The sequence below is a fragment of the Juglans regia genome, chromosome 14 (genome assembly GCF_001411555.2).
Source record: "Juglans regia cultivar Chandler chromosome 14, Walnut 2.0, whole genome shotgun sequence".
NCBI classification, from domain to species: Eukaryota; Viridiplantae; Streptophyta; class Magnoliopsida; order Fagales; family Juglandaceae; genus Juglans; species Juglans regia.
This window is the reverse complement of record NC_049914.1, coordinates 21,943,217-21,964,567: the sequence shown is the minus strand read 5'-3', so window position 1 is coordinate 21,964,567 and position 21,351 is coordinate 21,943,217. Positions and strand designations below refer to the sequence as shown.

The following is a 21,351-nucleotide window of genomic DNA, read 5'->3' as shown; positions in this document are numbered from 1 at the left end:
CGTCTAATGCATTAATTAATTGTAGAAGTGGAATTTTGAAATTAAGTTTTGGAAACATGACATTGGAACTGAATATCTTTAATACTTGCAAGCAACCTCGGAATTTAGAAGAAGTTAAGGAAGTTAATTTGCTGGAAAATATCCTTGATGAGGATTTTCACTTGAATCTTCCTTCCACTGATTTACAATTGGCATTATAAAGTGTTCTAGGTGATTTAAATATACTTTATGACACTTCTAATGTTTCTTTTGCAGGAACTAATCGTGGTGTGCTTTGGCAACTAAAGTTTGAAGAGTTGCCACCTTTGACAGCACCCATAAAGCTATCTTAAATGTAATTCCAGATTTGGACCTCAAACCTCTTCCAGCTGGACTTAAACACGTTTTCCTGGGACTTGACAACACTTTCCATGTGGTAATCTCTTCTACACTCACTCTTACTCAAGAAGAAAAATTGATAGGAGTGTTGAGAAGGTATAAAGGGGCAATTGGGTGGACAATAGCAGACATCAAGGGAATAAGTCCCCTTGTATGCATACACACAAGATATATTTAGAAGAGAATGAAAAACCATCTTGGGAAATGCAAAGGAGGTTAAATCTCACAATGAAAGAGGTTGTGAGAAATGAAGTGTTGAGATTGCTTGATGTTGGGATTATTTATCCTATCTCTGATAGTAGGTGTATGAGTCCTATTCAAGTTGTTCCAAATAAATCTGGAATAACTGTGGTAAAAAATGACAATGATGAATTAATTCCTACAAGAGTAACAACTGGATGACAAATATGTATAGACTATAGGAAACTGAATGCTGCTACTAGAAATGATCATTTTCCTCTTCCATTTCTTGATCAAATTTTAGAAAAGGCTGTACGTCATGCTTATTATTGTTTTCTTGATGGTTTCTCTGGGTATTATCAGATAGCGATTGCACCAAAGGATCAGGAGAAAACCACTTTTACATGTCCTTTTGGTACATTTGCATTTAGAGAATGCCCTTTGGTCTATGTAATGCCCCAGCCACATTTCAACAATGCATGCTTAGTATTTTCACTGATTTGGTTGAAAATATACTTGAAGTTTTTATGGACGATTTTTCTGTTTTTGGATGTTCATTTGATGATTGTCTAACTAACTTGCACGTTGTTTTAGCCAAATGCGAAGAGAAGCAACTGCTTCTAAATTGGGAAAAATGCCACTTCATGGTGACACAAGGAAATGTGTTGGGTCACATTGCTTCCTCTTGAGGCATTAAGGTTGACAAAGCGAAAATAAAGCTAATTTCTAAGCTTCCTGCTCCTAAGACTGTAAAAGATGTTCGATCATTTTTAGGACATGCTAGTTTCTATAGGAGATTTATTAAGAATTTTATCTCTATCTCTAAGCCTTTGTCTCACTTATTAAAGCATGATGTTGGTTTTGAGTGGACTGATGCCTGTCAAGATGCTTTTGATCAATTGAAAACTTTGCTTACCACTACTCCTATCATGTGAACAACTGATTGGTCACTCCCTTTTGAGATAATGTGTGATGTTAGTAATTATGCTATGAGTGCTATTTTAGGACAAAGAAAAGATAAATTACCTTTTTTCATTTTCTGTGCAAATAAAACTTTAACAGATGCTCAGAAAATTATTCCACCACTGAAAAAGAGTTGCTTGTTGTAGTATTAGCATTAGAGAAATTTAGAGCATATATCATGGGATCACCTGTTATTCTTTTCACTGACCATGCAGCATTGAAGTATTTGCTATTAAAAAAAGATGCAAAACCAAGGCTTATTCGATGGATTCTTCTCTTGCAGGAATTTAATATCTCCATTAGAGACAAAAAAAGAGTTGAAAATATGGTAGAGGTGAAGCATTGGGGGCGAGGCTCTCGATAGCTAAGTCGCTAGGGGCCACTGAGGTAGAGGTGAAGGTAGAAGTGAAGGTAGAGTCTCAAGTGGTAGTCAACCAAGTATCGGGGGAATACACAACTAAAGGCAAGAAGCTGAAGAAATACGCGTAGCTGGTGTGGGAGAAGCATGATCGGTTTGGTTATTTTAACATTGAGCAAATACCAAGGGAAGATAACTGTGTAGTGGACAAGCTAGCAAGAACATCCTCAAGAATGAAGGAATCCACCCTGCCATGGAAAGTGGTAAGTAAAGTTATAGAAATCCTCGCCATCAGGGCCGAGATTGCGAAAGTAAGGTCGGGAGAACTGGAGTGGGCTTGAGAGGTGATAAGATACCTGGATGTCGGAGAGCTCCCCGCAGAGAAGGAAAAAGGCAACAAGGATCAAAAGAAGGGCTGATCATTTCACAAGGGTGAATGAAATCCTTTATAAGTGGGGTTTCTCGACCCCCTTATTGACGTGCATCTCCCTACAAGAAGCACAATACATCTTGGCAGAGATATATGAAGGGGTGTGCGAGAATCGCTCCAGCGGGAAAGCCTTGGCGAGGAAGGCTGTAATGTAGGTTATTATTGGTCATGTGCCCTCAGGGACGTAGAAGAGTTTGTTGAGAAGTGCACAAAGTGCCAGCTGTTCACCCCAAAACCACACTGTCTGCTAGAAGAGCTGACCTTCATAATGTTGCCTTGGCCATTCGCGCAATAGGGGATAGATTTGATAGGTCCCCTTCTACTAGGGAAAGGAGGTGTGAGATTCGTGGTCATCGTCGTAAACTATTTCACTAAGTGGGTAGAGGCAGAGCCCCCAGCGATGATCACGACGAGGAGCATTACTAAGTTCCTGTGCAAGACTGTTGTATGCCAATTTGGGATTCCCCAAAGTATTTTCTCGGATAATGGAAGACAATTCAACTCAGAACATTACCGAGAATGGTGTGCTGAGTTGGGGATTAAGTTCAAATATTCGTTTCCAGGGCACCCCCAGGCCCACAGAAATTGGAAGCGACCAACAAGTCCTTACTCAGGATCTTAAAGAAAAAAAACTGATGGAAAAGAAGGGAGAATGGGTGGAAGAATTCTCGGGTGTTCTGTGGGCATACAGAACCACAGTTAAGACTCCAACAAGGACACCATGTTTGCCCTATCTACGGGAGCGACGCAGTAGCACCCGTAAAGATCTAAATGCCCAGGTACTGTGTCCAACACTTTGACCAATGACAGGTTCACAAAGCACTGGAGAAGCATCTCGACTTGCTGGATGAGAAACGGGAAGAGGCCAAGACACAGACGGCCCTCAACAAAAGGTGAATGGAGCATTGTTTCAACCAAAGAGTCAAGCCCAAGATCTTCAAGATAGGCGACCTAGTCTGAAGGAAAACTGGAACGACCATGCAGAAAGAAGGGTAGCTTGGTCCCCATTTGGAAATACCTTACACTGTGATCGCTAACAACCGGCCAGGATCCTATCACTTAAAAAATGCTCAGGGAAAGGAGCTATCTCATCCATGGAATGCAGAGCATTTGAGAAGATATAATGCATGATTTTGTATTATTACACAGTGAAGGGCAATGAATAAACTTGTTGATTTACCCCTATCATGTGTATCCAATCTCGAATGTTAGCGCCTCACCAAGGTTGAGTTCATAGACTCTAGGCTGCGTGACCCTCACCACGAGCAAGGAAGTCTCTCGACTACATGACCCTCGCCATCGAGGTCAAGTCCTTAGACTTGCGGTGAAAAAGGGGCATACAAGTCTCTAAACTATGTGACCCTCGCCCACGAGGCCAAGTCCTTAGACTTATGGTGAAACACGGGCACGCAAGTCTCTAAATTTCTGTGACCCTCACCCACTAAGGTAGAGTTCTTAGCAATGTTTTTAATTTCGTACCGTACCGGCCGATACGGCCGAAATTTTTCGTTTCGGCCGTCCGGCCGGTACAGGTACTAGATATATACCGTACCGGCCAAAATACCGGCCGGTACCGGCCGTTTCGGCCTAAATTTCGGCCTGTACCGGCCTATATTTCGGCCGGTACCGGCCGATATTTCGGCCTGTATTTTTTTTTTTTCGTTTTTTCAAACTACAAGTTTATTTTTTGACCCCCAATTTAGATTAGACTATTTATAATTTATATGTATGTATGTATTTATATATAATTTATTCATATATAAACTATTATTTTAGAATATAATTGTTATATATATTTATATATATAATTTATTCATATATCGACTATCCCGAAACGGTACACGAAACGGTACCGGTACCGAAATATTTCGTTCCAGTGTCTTGACCGGTACGCCATCCGGTACGGTATTCAAAACATTGGTTCTTAGACTCGCGGTGTAACAAGGGCACGCAAGTCCATTAGAGGTGGAGACCCTCACATTATCAAAGTCAGGTCCTTGGACTCACCCAACAAAGCTAAGGGGAATCTGTCCCTTCAACCACGACACTCAAGCAGTAAACGTAAAGGAGACCACATGCAAGCATTCCACATGAGAGATTAACCAATGAAACTTATAAGGATATTTAAAATACCTTTCATTCAAAACAATGAACACCGCACAAAAAATGCAAAAAAGATTGATTGATCGGGATACAAATTATACAAGAAAGAATACAATGCAAATAAACAGAAAATATTCAAGGTAGAGGAGCTGGAGTAGTCAAGGGCAGGAACATGCTGGGCATTGAGTCCTTTCCCAAAGTGTCAACAAACTAACGGGTGGTATGGTCAGGTTTAAAGGACTCAAGGTTCAGCATCCTCAAGTTGGTCTGGGGATTTGCTAGTAGGAAAGCTTTCAACCTTTCTAGACCGGCATCGTAACCATAGCCAAAGGCCTTGTTATGGACAAACTTGGTTGACATGAGTTGAGGAGAGAGGCGAACGAGCTCTGCTCTAGAGGAGGCCAGCTCGGATTCTAGATCTTTGATTTGCTAATCTCAAGCTCTAATCCTCCTATCGAGGCAGAGAGTCACTCAGTTCATTCCACCTTTGGCACTTCCATTTGCGATCTTTCTTCATCGTTGAATGTCGTTCAGTGAGTTGTTCCAGATCCCTCTGACCTCATCGAGTTCTAGTCTTTGAACTGGATGGGCCTCCTCGGCTTTAGCTGTGCTCACAATAAAATCATGGCAACATTTCTTAGTCTCCTCCAACTCTTTCTCAAGGCGAGACATGCGTTCTTTTCTCAAGGCCATTTCTTCCTACAGCCCCTTAAGCTTGAAATGATCATGACCCTCATCTACTGGTCGAGCTCACCCCCGAGATCAGACGCTTCTTCTTGGAGACCAGCAATATCCTTCCTCCAGAGAATGCATGTAGTCGTCAGCCTAGCCGAGGATCAGCTCCAGAGAAAGTATGTAGTTGCGACCTCCTTTCATGCCCGCAAGGTAAACTTTTGCCTAGAATAGACCTCTTCTTCCAATTCGGCCCGATGATCAATGATCCAGTCCGCCAGCTGGTCCACCCCCTTCCAAGCAACACAAGACAAGATGAGAATTCAACTCTGAGAAAGAGAGACAAAAACAGAGTTGTCAAATGGCTTACTAGAGAAGAAAAAGTCTCTTAGTTTGTTCGCCATCCCATGAACATAGTTATTCCTCACCTGGCTCCCTCTCAGAGCGTTCTGCATGTTTGAGGGTCGGGACGGGTCTGATTGATCCTCGCCCTTTGGGAGGAAATGTTGAAAAGTGATCTGAGATGATAAGGCGTAGAAACAAACGTGGACGTAGGCGAGGAGCCACCCATGAGGATGTCAACCCTTTCCTCGACTGTGGGTGGGGAGTACCAACGGCAGCAGGGTTGACTGATGAAGGCTGCCCCACACCTACCTCCTCGATGAGGATGGAAGCTGGTTCGTCCCCTCGGTGGCAATGGGTGAAGATGACTTTTCCTTGCCTCCCAAAGAGGTGCCAGATGGTGAGGAGGGAATCAAGACTCAACCCTTGTTCAAGCCTAGGTTGATAGGGAGTACAGAAGTCTCATCACATGAAATGATCGAGGGGATGGAACTTGGGGTAGGCTCCCTTTCATATGCCTCTTCTTGAGAAGTAGTCTTGACCCACAGTTCGCCAACCTGCTCTAAAGTTTTGGCTGCCCCTGTTGAAGCAATATCTTGAGGAGCACTAGAAGAAGAATCCAAGAGGCCATGGGAAAAAGTAATGTCTGCGTCCTTCTCTTCGTCAACCAACCCCGATCTATTGGTGGGATCGACGAGAGAATAAAGCTTAGCGACTTGGCAGAATCGAGCTCCTAGGAAGGAAACTCGAAGTGGAAGGCCGTGGCCAAATCCGTAAGTGCCTGCCCTAATAGATCGTCGAGGTCATCCGAGCCAAGGGAACCCTCCCAAGTGAGGGGTTGACTACCTAGTGGAACCTGAGCTGATTTGGAAATATCATTTGATGGGCGAAAGGTTTTGGCTCTGCTCGAGGGTGAGCCTGGGCCGCACGAGGCCTAGATGTTGTCTTGACCTCCTAGCGAGGCAACTTCTCCTCCTTCTCTAGCAGGGTGGTAGAGGGTCTTTTCTTGCTACAGGCGGAATGATTGGTTCCCTAAAGAAGTGACGACTGGTCACATGGGACTGGTTGGGCATCACCAAAAATCTATTAACGTTTCCCCTTATCAAAAGGGCTTCTGTCCAAACTGCCTCCTGGTGTTGCTCGACCTTGGAGTAAACCATCTTAATGCGAGCTTGCTCTTGCTCAGAAAAGGCAACGAAAATCACCTTATTGTTGAGGACCACTCGGACTAGAAACTCGGCGCTAGCAAGATCGCTACCAAGGAATTCCCATTTGGCTAGATACAAAATATAATTTCTTCTGCTACTACAAGGCATTGAAATTCCGACTCTTAAACAGAGAAACTGTCGATACTTAGAGTAAGAACAAAACCTACAGATGTTACCTTCTAACGCCTAACTGCATGGGTGGAGACAAACTCTCGAGTAGTCAAATTGGGATACCCCTCTTGGGCAGGCTTCAAAACCATTCTCCACGCAACACAACAACACATCAGAATCCTCCGAGTGTTGGAGTGTAACTAGGCAAGAGCTAGTTTCAAGAAGTCGAGGACGTTATGGACCAACTGGCAAAAAGGGAGTCTCAACCCGTGGGTAAGGGCATAGGTGGTGAGGGTCACCTTCTCAACAAAGCCCTCAGAGTTGATAGCCCCACAATAAGGGACCTCAAGGACCATAGATTTAGGGATTCCATATGACTCACTCAATTTTCTAAGGTCAACCGTAGTAAGAACGGAGGACCAATCAAAGCCTTCGTAATAAGGCACTTCGCATTAAGATGAGGATTGTGGTGCCTTAGAAGACCCCAACGGATGGGGAGAGTGAGGTTCGTGTGAAGGAAGTTGGGAAGTATTCTTGGGGGCCATTGATATGAACAAATGAAGTGAAGGATGAGGGCTAGGGTTTTGATAGAGAACATCGTCAAAGAGGAAGGTGAGAAAATAGAGGAAGTGATAAGAGACTATGAGAAAAGGGAGAGTTACTTATACAAGAGAATGAGTGACAGTTGAATACTCCAAGTGGAAAGCAAGTGGACTGACAACATAATCATCTTGGGCAGATCCCAAGATTTGGTAATGTGACCAGATATAGACACAGAGCCATTACCTATTCTCCAAGGTAAGGGAGTACGAACTACTAATAAGAATTGATGATGTAGTAGGCAAAACCGTTCATAATGATTAAATCCCCACCACGCTAGCATGAGAGAATTTGTGAGGGTAACTGGAAGGGCTTTTCTGTCCCTATTAGACGAGCCTGATGAATTCAGTTAGGGCCCACACCAAAAGCCTAGTAATTCGGAAGATAAAAGGCATATTCTGCACTTGTTGCCAGAAAATCATGCCTCTCAGTAGGATTATTGTAATAACTGTCACGAGTAATTGAAGATTTCTCCAAAAAAGGAAAAGAATGAGATATTCACCAAAGTATGGTAACTCCTCCCTTGTAAACTCAAATTCCAGGACCTAATAATTAGGGCCCTAAAATCAAAGGAGAAGATCAAGCCGTTATTCAATCTTTATCAGATGAAATCCTCGCCTATATAAAGAGCTATTGCTTGTGATTGAAGGTCCCCTGATTTCTCATTATAGTACAATATGCTCATATTTCTGACTTAGGCATCAAAGGTGCACCAGGCACACCGGGCCACCACCTTTCTTGTCACACGTTGATTGCGTCAGTCGACAAGGTGTGAAACATGTCTTCACCATTTATCTTTCTTATAAAATCTAGAAATACCTCAAGTCGACATACTTTCATCATGGTTAAGAATATAACGTGGTATTGGTTGAATTCTGGCCACAATAGAGTTGGTGATCTTTTTCATTACTTGTGAATCAAACATGAAAATAACGAGATAGGGTAAAAGGCTCTAACATATAACGGGATTAGGATATCTAACAAATTTGATTTATCAGTGGAAGAGGTGATGAATGGACTAATTTAATGAATAGTAAAAAAAATAATCTTAGAGTTTCTACATCAATAAATAAGCCAAACAAATTATATATATATTGTTGAGGATGTGTTTCATACACCTGCAATTTGTCCTAGCAACCTGCAATCAGAAAGAAGACTAGCACGGGGTTTAAGCGAGAGATACCTCTGATGCCATGTCAGTGATAATTGGTAGGTTGAAGTATGGTATTCTAACGTAGATTGAGAGATCGTTGGTGCGTACCTTATTGGGTATTTGTAGGGGTGGGTAGCAGGTGCTCGCCCCGTAGGCCTGCAGGGCTACAGGTGGACCCCGTCACAGCGTTGGGTACCGAGGGACAAGGCCCAGGCTGGGCCCAAGCCTTCTCGGGGTTTCCCTTGTCTGCCTAGCCCAACTTGTCATATATATATATATATATATATATATATATATATATATGTTTTTTTTTTAATAAAACGATATCGTTTAATATTAGATTTTGTTTTAAAAGCTCTCTCTCGTGCCGATCTCTCTCTCTTTCCTCTTTGTCTCTGTTTTTGTCGTCGGCCTCTCGGACTCTCCCTCTCGGTGTGCCCCAACTTCGCTTAGGTATCTCTCTATCTCATAGTGGCATAATAGCGGTCATTGTGGCCTGTGGGCAGACGACCTTGGGGGCCACAGGGAGCGAGATCAGGGCCTGGGGGCCCAACTTGCACCCACGCCCATGCAAGGGTGATGCCAGGGTGGTTTCATCCGGAGTGAGTAGGTAGTGCTCCTAGGTAATAAACTAATTGTCTCGACATGATAAGGCTCTTGACTTGATTTGACTTTTCACTATCGCTTTTTGAATGTAGGATCTTAGGATTCAATCCGTGCTGTGATTGCGCCACTTGAGGTGGACATCTTGCTAAATTTTGTTATCTACCCTTCCATTAAGTCGCATCTTTAGTTGAAAAGCTCCAATTTTGTGTACACATGTGCCGAGACTCTTCTAAGTTGCCATATCCGTTGAGTTTATGGCCTTTATACAACCTTGAGGCCCATGGGCCTCACATAACACCAACCCTTAACCACATAGGGTGGTTCGATCCATGCTTTAAGGGGAAGATGGAGTCTAGCATATATTAGAAAAATTTAATCACTAATTCCCTATAATTTGTTTTGGTTGAGATTTGTCATTCGTGTTTTTTTCATAAAGTGTCTATATACATATATAGATATGTTTGAAAACATAACTGTTCTCAAATTATTTTAATATTATTTATAAACAGTTCATTATTATTTTTTTATTATTTATAAATTATTTTTTTATTATTTACAAATAATCTGAGATATTCTTAGAATCCAAATGAAATCTTAGTGATAAACGTGTGGGCAAATATATCCTTAGAAAAAAAAAAACTTATTTAGTTTTTAAACTCTCATTGTTTTTTAAAAAATAATTTTTAGAATCTAAACAAATAGAAACTTCGTGTAATATTACTCATATCTTAATTGAGTTTAATTTATTGAAAAATACTCTAACCACATAGTGATTACTTTTTTTTATTGGCACTGGGTGTTTAGGAATAGCGTCCTGACTAATCTTGAGTGTGCACATACCCTTAGCAAGGAGTTTTTCGCAAATGCACATTGGATAATTCAAGAGAAAAATATCTCATTCCGATGACCCTTAGAGATTGTTTGTATCCAATGGTATTTGAACCTTAGACCTGGAGAATCATACCCTCAAGCATAAGGCTTTTTTACCACTTGAGCCCACCCTTAGGGGTTCAAATCATAAAAGGATTATATAAAATTAATCTCACAAATTGATATATTTGATATAATTCGTAAGATTATAAAATTATTTTTATTATAAAATAAGATGAAATTTAGCATCCATCGACTGACTTATTCACATGAAATATTGTTCCATCAAAGCCCACCACGGCCCAATTTCTAACTTCAATTCAAATGGGCTCAATGTTATTCCACCACATTCAAAACGTTTACATATACCGAGCCCAGACCGCTGAATTCCAATTAAGCCCCAACATTAGTATTAGCCGATACAGATATAAAATTCTAGGGTTTTTGAATCTAGGGTTTTAGCTCAGACTGTCCATCCATGGCTACCCCCAACCATCCGTACGTCTCCAAAAAAAAGAAGAAGAATCAAACCCCAGAAACTGAATTCCACTCGGAACTCACTCTATGCTCCAAGAACAAGGACCTGCGCGCCGCTATCTCGCTATACGAGATCGCGAGTTCACAGGGCACGCGACTAAACCAGTACCACTTTAATGCGCTTCTCTACCTCTGCTCCAACTCAGTCGCGGATCCATCGCTAAAAGCACTAGCTTTGGACTACGGTTTCCGTATCTTTGATCACATGTTGTCGATCAACATCAACCCCAATGAGGCCTCGATCACTGCCGTCGCTCGCCTCGCCGCTGCAAAAGGAGACGGCGAGTACGCATTCGAACTGATCAAGAGCATGGGGAAATACAGGCTTGCGCCGAGGTTGCGCACGTACGACCCGGCATTGTTATGTTTCTGTGAGAATCTAGAGGCAGAGAAGGCGTATGAGGTTGAGGAGCATATGGATATAATGGGAGTGAGTTTAGAGGAACTGGAGCTCGCCGCATTGTTGAAGGTGAGCGCGAGTACGGGGAGGGAAGAGAAGGTTTATAGGTATTTGCATAAATTGAGAAATTCAGTGAGAAGTGTTAGTGACTCTACAGCAAAGGTTATTGAGGACTGGTTTTGCAGTGGGAAGGCTAGGGATGTGGGAGACGTGAATTGGGAGGTGGGGCGAGTGGAAGAGGCGGTTTCGAGAAGTGGGGGAGGGTGGCATGGTTTGGGCTGGATTGGAAAAGGAGATTGGCTTGTGAAGAGAGTGAATGTGGATTCGACTGGGCGGTGTAGAGGTTGTGGGGAGCAACTGGGGTGTGTGGATATAGATGATGTGGAGACGGAGAGGTTTGCTGAATCGGTGGCTGCGTTGGCCATGGAAAGGGAGGTCAAGGTGACATTCAGCGAGTTTCAGGTCAGGCTTCAGCTATTATACGAGTCTTTGTCGAGTTATGTTGCGTGTTTTATAATGATTTTAGATAATGGTTTACTTAGAATGTGGTGGTTTGTTTGTAGTTGATTTATTTTAACTCATGGACCACTTAATATATGTCTGCTTGGTTGTCACATTCTTTTTTGCTTTGCGAAATTCGTGGGCTACTTAAATCTTCGATATGTTGAAGAAAAAAGTGCTGAGTGGAAAAAGGATAATTTATGCAAAGGCTATGGCAAAAAGGAGAAAGATGGATGTAATATTCCGGTGATCTGTGTCCGAATTATTTTCTGTTAGTCATTTTCTGAGTTCTTAGAGGTTACTCAATCAGGGTGGGGTATTCAAAACCCTTATTAATCGAAACAAAGGTGTTCGTATTAGCCTTGGAGGGGGGAAGTTACTTTCGTATTATGGGGAGCAGCAGGAAGGCCAATAAGGAGATGTTTTTCAGCCAAGCCAGCGCATGTTGGCTAGTAAACACAGTGGAAGAGTGCGCACTATCAGAGGGAAGGAAAGATTTTTTCAAGGCATATCGCATTGGGACTACGATATTGGTTGCTCATCGACGGGCCAATGCTATTGGACACTACTTGGAAATCACTGATTATGGTGATAGAGGACGTCGAGGACTTATAGTGATACCGGAAGGGATGGAAGGAAAAGCATTTCTAAGGAGATAAAACATGCTTTGTCCCTTTCGTCAGCAAATAAGGTCCCTATGGTGACTCAGGGAGATGGGAAGGGGAAGGAGAAGGAGATGGGAAGACAGACCAAAACTTACGTAGAGGTGGCTATGGGCGGTGGTGAAGGAAGAAGGGTGGCGGTACATGGTATGAGTCAAAGCTTGGCTCTACAACAAGGAGAAAAGGACAAAAAGAAATGGTAGACAGGGAGCGTACAACCAGAGAGGTATTGTCGTTGTGCTATACCTAAAAGAGGTGGAGGAGGACTGTCCGATGTCTGCCTAGTGGAAAGTGAGGAGCAGAGGGTACTATTTGGAAGGAGGAAATCACAATTATGAAAGGGGAGATACGTTTACTGAAGAAGGCTGTAGAAGATTTCATAAGTAGAGTGGACAAGGGCTTGAATTTAGATTTGGGCCTGGGCTTAGGCCAAGGTGCTATAAGCAAAGATGGGTTTGGGTTAAGGACTGATACAGGAAAGCCAAACTTGGCTTGGGCTTGGGTTGTACAGGCCTATCTCGCTCACCCAAAACGGGATGGCTCCTGAAATCAGGCCCAAAGGGCTTCCCAATTTGAAGTGGGATCTTCATCCACTTCTGGGCCCACGATGCCGCCGGCACCGTGAACAAAGATGTCGCTGACCACCTTGCCGGTGAGGTATGGGGGAGTTTCTTGCAACGTCTGTGTCGGAGACTTGTGGGTTGTCACGCCGATTCATTGGGAGGGCCGATGCTCTGTGGGTTGTCACAGATCACCCCGGTGACCTTTGGGCTGCATTCTAGCATCATGGCAGCGAGAGGGACACACTCGATGGAAACAGAGATTACTCCTTAGTGTTTGGGGGATGTGGGCGTTGCAATGTCATCGAGAGATAAAAAAAAAAGGGGGACATAACAAAAACGGTTGCTGGAGAGGGCTGAGCAGGAGAAAGGGTCACAAAGATCTACTCTGGCGCAAAAAAAAAAAAAAAAAAGATTAGCAACAGAGACAACCTGTTCTGTTGTCTCGGAGGGAGAGGCATCAACGAGTGATAACGTGTATGAGAAGAGGGAGTTAGAAAGGGAAGGAACATTGATCCTATTTGGGTCCAACATGGGCGAAGAGCTACAATAAAATGAGGAAGGTAGATTCCAGCATGATTCCACACTCATCACATGGAAGATTCATTAGATAGGGCCAAAGGAAATTGGGGATGATCCTACCCCTATTTGTACTATTCCTCCCTGTCTATCTTCAGATTGAGTCATGCAAAAAGTGGAGGAAATTCAGAGGTGTGTAGGGATCTCCTGTGAGGGCTTTGAAGATCAATTCAAGGCACTTCTAATAGCAGTTGCGGCAGGACACTATCACACATGGTATGGGGTCGAAAAGAAACAGAGAGTTGAGGAGGCTATCTTGGTATATTAATTACAAAGGAAAGGAGGGGAGTGCAAGCCGAGGAAGGAACAAAGGGAGGGCTGTAGTAGTTGATAAATGAAGCCCAAAATTCTTATTTGGAATGTTAGGGGGTTTGAACGAGATAGATAAACACCTCTGAATAAGAAATTTGTTAAGAAATGGAAGGTGGACATCATTTGTTTGATGGAGACTAAATTGAAGCTTATCACAAGAAGTATTGTCTGGAGTATTTGGGGCTGTCAGTACATAGGCTGGTCATATTTACCCTTGAATGGGGCATCGGATGGAGTCTTGATAATGTGGGATAAAAAGGTGGTGGAGAATCTTGATGAGTTTGTAGGGGAATACTTGGTGGGGTGTTTGTTTAAAAAATTATCAGATGGTTTTTTGTGGGCCTTTGTTGGGTTTATGGTCCTAATTTGGATGGCGAGAAGTGGTTTCTATGGGAAAAGCTTGCAGGATTCTGTACTTGGTGGGATGTCCTATGGTGTATTGGTGGAAATTTCAATCTGATAAGGTTTCCGAGTGAGAGATCGGGGGAAGGAAGATAAAACCGTGCAATGGTTGAATTGTCTGATTTCATATTCGATTTGGAGCTTATGGACATCTCTCTTATTGGGGGTACATATACATGGTCTAACAATCATGCCTGGTCTAGACTTGACAAATTTCTTTTTTCCCCATCATGGTAGATGCAATTCCCATATGTATGCTAGAAAAGACTACAACGGATATGTTCAGATCGCTTTCCTATACTGTTGGATTGTGAAGGCATCCAAGGGGGAAGAAGGCCCTTTGAATTCGAAAATGTGTAAAAACTATTGATTAGACAATGGTGGAGCTCATACCAGTTACAGGGCACTCTGAGCATCATATTGTCTAGTAAGTTGAAAGTTTTGACTACAAGAGTTCCAAAGATTGGAGGGTGTAGAAGTAGAGAACAATCGCAAAGGCTAAGTCATTTTAGAATTAGAAAGAGTGATCCTAATGGAGGAGATTTCTTGGAAGCAAAAATCAAGGTCATTGTGGCATAGGGAGGGGGGAAAATGCACAAAATTTTTCGTCAGGTCACAAACTCACATAGGAGGAATAATGACATCGAGACAATGACCATAGAAGGCTGTATTTCCTCAGACCAATTAGCAATAAAGGATCACATTGCTGGACATTTTGAAGAGTTTCTTTCGGAACCTTTTGAATGGAAGCCTGGATTAGATGGTCTATCTTTTGAGGCCATTGATCAGACTAGTATAGTTTGGCTGGAGAGACCCTTTGAAGAGGAAGAGGTATAACAGGTAGTTAGGAAAATGAATAAAGACAAAGCTCTAGACCCTGATGGTTTTACTATGCCATTTTTTCTGACTTGTTGGGAGGTGGTGAAAGAGGATGTCATGTAGGTTTTTCATGAATTTTTCACTTTTGGAAAATTTGAGAAGAGTTTAAATGCTACATTCATTGCACTTATCCTTAAAAAGGCTGGTGCAATAGAGGTGCAAGATTGTCGGCTTATTAGTCTTGTGGGTTGTATGTACAAGATAATCTCAAAAGTTCTTGCTAATAGGATGAGCACAGTTATGGATAAAATCATCTCTAAGTCTCCAAATGCATTTCTTAGGGATAGACAAATATTGGACTCGGTTCTTATCGCTAGCGAATGTTTGGACAACAGGATCAAGTCAGGAGTCCTGTGTATTTTATGCAAATTAGACATGGAGAAAACCTATGATCACGTTAATTGGAACTTCCTTTTTTCTTTGTTGAGGAGATGTGGCTTTAGGGAGAGATAGAGGGTGTGGATGAGGCATTGTGTGTTAACGGTTTGCTTCTCGGTCTTGGTAAATGGTGATCCTGTGGGTGTTTTAAAAAAGCGAATTGTTAAAACACCCCTCTTATTTGTTATTGCCATGGAGGCCCTAAGCAGAATGTTGTCGGCTTTAGTGGAGGGAGGCTTTTTAATTGTTAAAACACCCCTCTTGTTTGTTATTGCCATGGAGGCCCTAAGCAGAATGTTGTCGGCTTTAGTGGAGGGAGGCTTTTTCTCAGGTTATTCAGTGGGGGATACTAACCATGGTTCTACTATTATTTCGCATCTTTTGTTTGCAGATGACATTGTTATTTTGCGAGGCAAATCCTAGTCATGTTCAATCTTTAAAGGCTATTTTGCTATGTTTTGAAGCGGTCCCCGGGTTAAAGATAAATATCTCTAAAACGGAGATGGTTGTTGTGGGTAATGTACGCAATGTTAGGGGGCTAGCTAACATATTGGGCTGTGTGGTCTCTTCACTGCCTATGAAGTACCTTGGCCTTCCGTTGGGAGCATCATTCAGAGTCAAGACTATTTGGGATAAGGTGCTAGAGAAAATAGAGAAAATAGGCTGACTAGGTGGAAAATGTTGTTTTGTCTAAAAGGGGTTGAATTACACTAATAAAGAGTACCCTCTCAAGTCTCCCACATATTTATTGTCATTATTTCCTCTTTTAGCTAGTGTTGCCTCTCAGATTGAGAAGTTTCAACGAGATTTTCAGTGGAGTGGGCTTGGCGATGAGTTTAAGCTTCATTTAGTTGGGTGGGATAAAGTGTGCTCTCCCTTGAGGGGTGGTGGATTGGGGGTTCACAATGTGAGGGCCTTCAATAAGGCTCTTCTTGGGAAATGGCTGTGGAGATATAACTATGAGAGGGAAGCATTATGGAATGTGGTGATTGATACTAAGTATGTGAGTATAAGGGGGGGTTGGTGCTCTAATGAAGTTAGAAGGGCATATGGAGTGGGGTTATGGAAGCATATCCGGAAAGGTTGGTGGTCTTTCTCTAGCAACACTAGGCTGTATATGGGGGATGTCAATAGACAGTTTTTGGCATGGTGTTTGGGTTGGAGATATGGCTCTTAAGGATGTCTATCCCTCTATTTTCAGAATTGCACAGGAATTGATTAATGGTTCGTATCAATGGAATGTTCGCTTTATTTGGGAGGCACATGATTGGGATGTAGGTGTCCTGGTGGAGTTTTTTAACTTGCTATACACCATTGGTCCTGCTGTTATATGAGTGGATAAGTTGGAGTGGCGGCATTCCAGCAGAGGAAAATTTTCTATACGCTCTTTCTATGAGACTCTTACTGCTCAAGCTAGTAATCATTTTCCTTGGAAGTACATTTGGTGGAGTAAAGCACCTCCTAAGGCTGCGTTTTTTGTTTGGACAGCAGCCTTAGGGAAGATTATGACCATTGATAATCTAAGAAAACGTGGGCTTATCATCATTGATTGGTGCTATATCATAGTGGTGAAATAGTAGATCATTTACTACTACATTGTGAGTTTGCAAGGGCCATATGGAATTACTTTTTCAGCATAGTGGGATTAGCATGGGTTATGCCGAGGGAGGTGGTTGAACTACTAGCTAGTTGGAGAGGGATCACAAGGACACAACAGATTGCAGCTATATGGAAGATGCCTCCCATTTGTCTATTTTGGTGCATCTGGAGTGAAATAAATTATAGAAATTTTGAGGATCGTGAGCTTTCCTTGGAAAATTGTAAGAGTTTTTTCTGGAAGACTTTATTTATGAGGGCCATTGCTATAGATTTAAATGGTCTCATCTTCTATGATTTCCTTGTAACCGTTCCTAGCTCCTAAATAGGTGTAATCACATGTATACCTGCTATGTACTTGGGCTATGCCTATTTCTATATCAACAAAATATCTTCTTATAAAAAAAAATATGCTGAGAAAAAGATTTCATTTTTTATTTTCTCCGCTCAAACAAAACTTGGACTGTGCTTTACTGTCCTGAATCTCTTGTAAATTGTTGATATACTGTTTCGTTACTTATTATACCTTTTATTGAAGGAGTGGCTGGAAAAACGTGCTGATTTTGAATTTATAGTGGATGGGGCAAATATTGGTCTCTACCAACAAAATTTTGCAGATGGTGGATTCAGTATTTCTCAGGTTGTATATCTTATGTTGAGTTGTCTTTCTCCTGTCCTTTTCACCTTCTTCACTCTTTTTTGTCTTACCCCTAATTTTTATCTTTCATCAATGATTATGTTTGAAAATTGCAATAGAGCAGCTCGATGCTGTCGTGAAAGAATTGTACAATCGGAGTGGAAACAAATGGCCTCTGGTTGTCTTGCATAACAAACGTCTTAGGGCACTTCTGGAGAATCCTTGCCACAGAAAGCTGGTAGAGGATTGGATGGATAAAGGGTTTCTTTATATGACACCAACCGGTTCCAATGATGATTGGTATATACCTTTAAACCAGTGCTAGTCTCTGTGTCTGTGATGCATTTTAAGCTGTCTGCTTTTTGCTCAAAATAATATATGCTTAAATACATAACTTTTCTTTGGCAAAAATTTTCTTCGTTCAATTGAATCCATATATTTTTGAAAAGTTTGTTCACTTGAATCTATTTAAAGATCTAATACTTCCCCTTTTATCACACTCTTGGGGCAATCAGGCTGGGGGAATTTCCTTTTGAATTATGCGAGGTACACTTTCGAGAAACTCTTTGATGAGTGCCTGTGCACTCCTGGGATTAGTTAGGACTTTGTTCGTGGGTACCCATTGCCAATAAAAAAAAAAAGATCTAATACTTCTCTTAACACTGGGCGCAGATATATCTCTTTCGTTTAAGTGAATTGAATACTTACTCGAGAGGAGAAAGTAGAAAGAAGCTACTAGAATCTTAAACCCGATTTGATGCTGTTTTCATTTTACATTTATGAAGTGCATCTATTGCACTTGTATTATTATTACTATTTTCTTCCAGATTTACTCATGGTGCCTTATATAAATCAGGTACTGGCTATATGCTGCCGTAAAAGTTAAGTGCTTACTTGTGACAAATGATGAAATGAGAGATCACATTTTTGAACTCCTAGGAAATAGCTTTTTCCTCAAGTGGAAAGAAAAACATCGAGTATGTACTGTCTGAAGAGCTTATCCTTTTCATAGTTGTTTTTATTCCATATTTATTCCTTTACTTACATTGGTGGGTGCTTCTGGTTATATGTTGTATATTATTGAATTGTTCATATTTCAATCTGTACTCTTCTTATGATTTTCCAAATCTGTCGTGTTTGTGGTGAAAAACTAGCATACAACTTTCTAATCTCCTCTTTACGTATAAAAAAACTAGCATATACAACTTTTTGTGTCACTGATGCATGCAAACTTTTGTCTGGTTTGTCTGTTCAATCTGAGTGACCTTTAGAGGCACAGGGTTTAAATTGGATTAAGTTAATAATTTAGAATAGCAAAAACTTGTTCACATGTACAATTATCAATGTTGCTTTCTACGTTTACATTATAAAAGCTTGAGATTTAAGTTAGTGAAGACTTTGGTGCCATGATAAGAGTAGATGTGTATTTTCAGATTCCTTTTTAGTTGCTTGTTACTGATTGTGTTCGAAATGTATTGAAAAGTTTTTACAAGCATTGAATTCACCTTAGCTGCTGAGTGTCCCCCGCTCAAAAAAAAAAGTACAGAATGTTCCTTTTGATTAAAAGATATTCTAGTTGTACTTGGGCTATGCCTATGGTTTTATTTATAAAGATATTCTGGCGAGAAGGTGATTGTTATCATTATACAAAATTGTTGGTGCATACTAATTTCCATGAACAATTTTTTTTTTTTTTTCTTTCTGATAGGTAAAATAAAATTTTATTTGAACATCAATGGACTGTGCTTACAACATTGCCATGCATCATCTAATAAGTTTCGTTCATGGAAATTGAACAATAAAATTTTATTCAGTTGATGTTCACGCACCGAGGATTTTGCACCTGGACATATATGATTCCATTATATGTTATTATCTTGTGTGAATAAACCTTTCTTGCGTCCTATTCTCCAGGTTCGGTATACTTTTGTGAAAGGTAATTTGAAGCTTCAGATGCCTCCTCCATATTCATCTGTTATCCAGGTATACCATTGTGTAATTGGTTATCTCGTCTAATAGTATATTCATCTGTTGTCAATGAGTTGTTCTCTAGGCTTCTTAACCACTATTTAGCTCTGGTCAGCATTAATTTTCCATGCATGACTGTTTTGTGTGTGCATGCAAGCTGGTGCACTTGTATTTGTTTTTTATACCGTCAGTCTGTGACGGCTGATGCTGAAATGATAATTTTTTATTGTCGACACTTATTATCGAACATGAAAGGAGAGGGAAAATATGGCAAGTAGAGAATTAGACAGAAAAAAGATTTGGGAGACATTAATGGGGAGATGTGTTTGTCTTGAGCGGAATATCTTGGAGGAATTATGTTGGGCAATCATTTAGGACTTCGATGAAAATTGTTTGTTTAGTGACTTGTTTGTAGTATAATAAATTCTTAGTTACTTGATAAAGTTGTAAAACATTGTATCTCATAAGTATTAAATAGATTTTCAATATTCTACTTAAGCTTGGAGAATTTAAACAAAGGTCCTTTAGGAGTTCAGATCTATATCATTGTGCAATGTGATCGTAAATAATAGCTTAACTTTTTTTTTCCTATGAGCTCGATATAAACTTTTGGTCAAACCTTGGTAAGCTCCTTATTTGCTAGATTCCTGCCTAAGAATCTTAAGGCTGGAAGTCCGCATAACTTCGACAATTTGGATCACTTTGAGCCATATTCTTGCTATTTTGTAGTAGTACAGTTACTTTTAGTCATTTCTTTTTTAGAATAGAGAACAGCATTTAAATTCAATTATGTTCTTTTAAATGAAAGAAAAATTATGCTTTGATGTTCTCTCTGACTTTTTTGTGGTTTCAGATTCTTGGGAGTGTTTAATTCAATGTGAACACCTTTTATCTCTTGTTGCATTGCAATTTGATACATTGGTTATGATAGAGTGAATAACTGCAATCCTTTTCTCTTCCTTCTCTTCTTTCGGGATCATTTCTCTTCCTTTCTTTTGCTTGGTAACATTTTTACCTAAAATATTTTATCAAAATACATTCCACAATCAAAAATTTTATTTACTTTTCTTTGTTGTCGAAAATTTTCAACATGTTCCACATCCTGTGAATGCAAAATGCTTTTCTTCCAGCAGCTTTCTTAGGTAATGCCGTTAAAAAGGCAGTTGGGCTGTGCATGAGTAATCTGTTGGTCCATGTGTTCCTGACAAATTGTGTACAATAAGTTGACTATACCATCTACTTTGTTATTATTGTTTAAAACTATATCTCGATTCATTTCATGTATAGAATGTTGACACCCCAATCTCCGTTGCCAGGAATCTGAAAAAGGATCATGGCATGTGCCTGTTGCCGGGGACAACCGGGAGTGCAAGGAGTCTCTCACAACTTGGCTATGCATTTCTAGGCCAAGTTCTTGTGATGCTTTTGATGAAGATCCAATCAATATTGGAGGTTCAGAAAATGGACATGCCACCTACACCCTTCCTTCACTAAATCCTTTCAAGCAAGAGAGTTTTAGAAGTGGCCATGGCTTACATAACAGCCCGGAGTCCTTCCAGTTTTCTGATAATAAAGCTGCTTCCTTGATAGGCAAAAGGAAAGAGAGGTCTCCATCTCCTTCCCGTCCTCATCATACACCTAATGATGCTTTCTAATGAAGCCTTACCTCGTGTCATGTGGTGTTGTCTATCTTTCTAGAAGTCCTCGATGATGAAGGAAGATCAAGGAATAAAGCAACAGTAGTATCAACCTGTTGTAAGTTAATGTTTCTAAACACTTTGCAGTGGGTGGTCTCCAACCAATCACTTTTACTGTCAAGGATTTTGCCTTTACCCCCATATTCTACTGCATGCAGTTCATAAATTGATTTGTAATGCCAATGTCGTACTGTACGTACAATAATCGGAAAAAATATCATAGTAGAAGGGAAGAATATATGATTTTTTGGCAGCAGAGAGTTCTAACT

At 40.9% G+C, this 21,351-nt stretch overlaps 1 protein-coding gene across 1 annotated transcript; it reads left to right on the top strand.

Moving 5' to 3' along the window:
* The first annotated feature begins 10,382 nt into the window (after positions 1-10,382).
* LOC108988692 (proteinaceous RNase P 2-like) lies at positions 10,383-21,335 on the top strand. Its single transcript, XM_018962020.2, has 6 exons — positions 10,383-11,373; positions 17,319-17,420; positions 17,542-17,717; positions 18,274-18,394; positions 19,332-19,400; positions 20,702-21,335. Exons 1-6 carry the CDS (start codon positions 10,453-10,455, stop codon positions 21,038-21,040), a joined length of 1,728 nt encoding a protein of 575 aa, XP_018817565.2. The 5' UTR covers positions 10,383-10,452; the 3' UTR covers positions 21,041-21,335.
* Positions 21,336-21,351: the final 16 nt, after the last annotated feature.

What these genes read in the sequence shown, in the direction of transcription:
- LOC108988692 (XM_018962020.2), top strand. Translation starts at nt 10,453, where the DNA reads ATGGCTACCCCCAACCATCCGTACGTCTCCAAAAAAAAGAAGAAGAAT. An exon ending in GTGGATTCAGTATTTCTCAG is followed by an intron (nt 17,421 to 17,541) that starts GTTGTATATCTT and finishes GCAATAGAGCAG; the next exon opens with CTCGATGCTGTCGTGAAAGA. An exon ending in CATATTCATCTGTTATCCAG is followed by an intron (nt 19,401 to 20,701) that starts GTATACCATTGT and finishes CTCCGTTGCCAG; the next exon opens with GAATCTGAAAAAGGATCATG.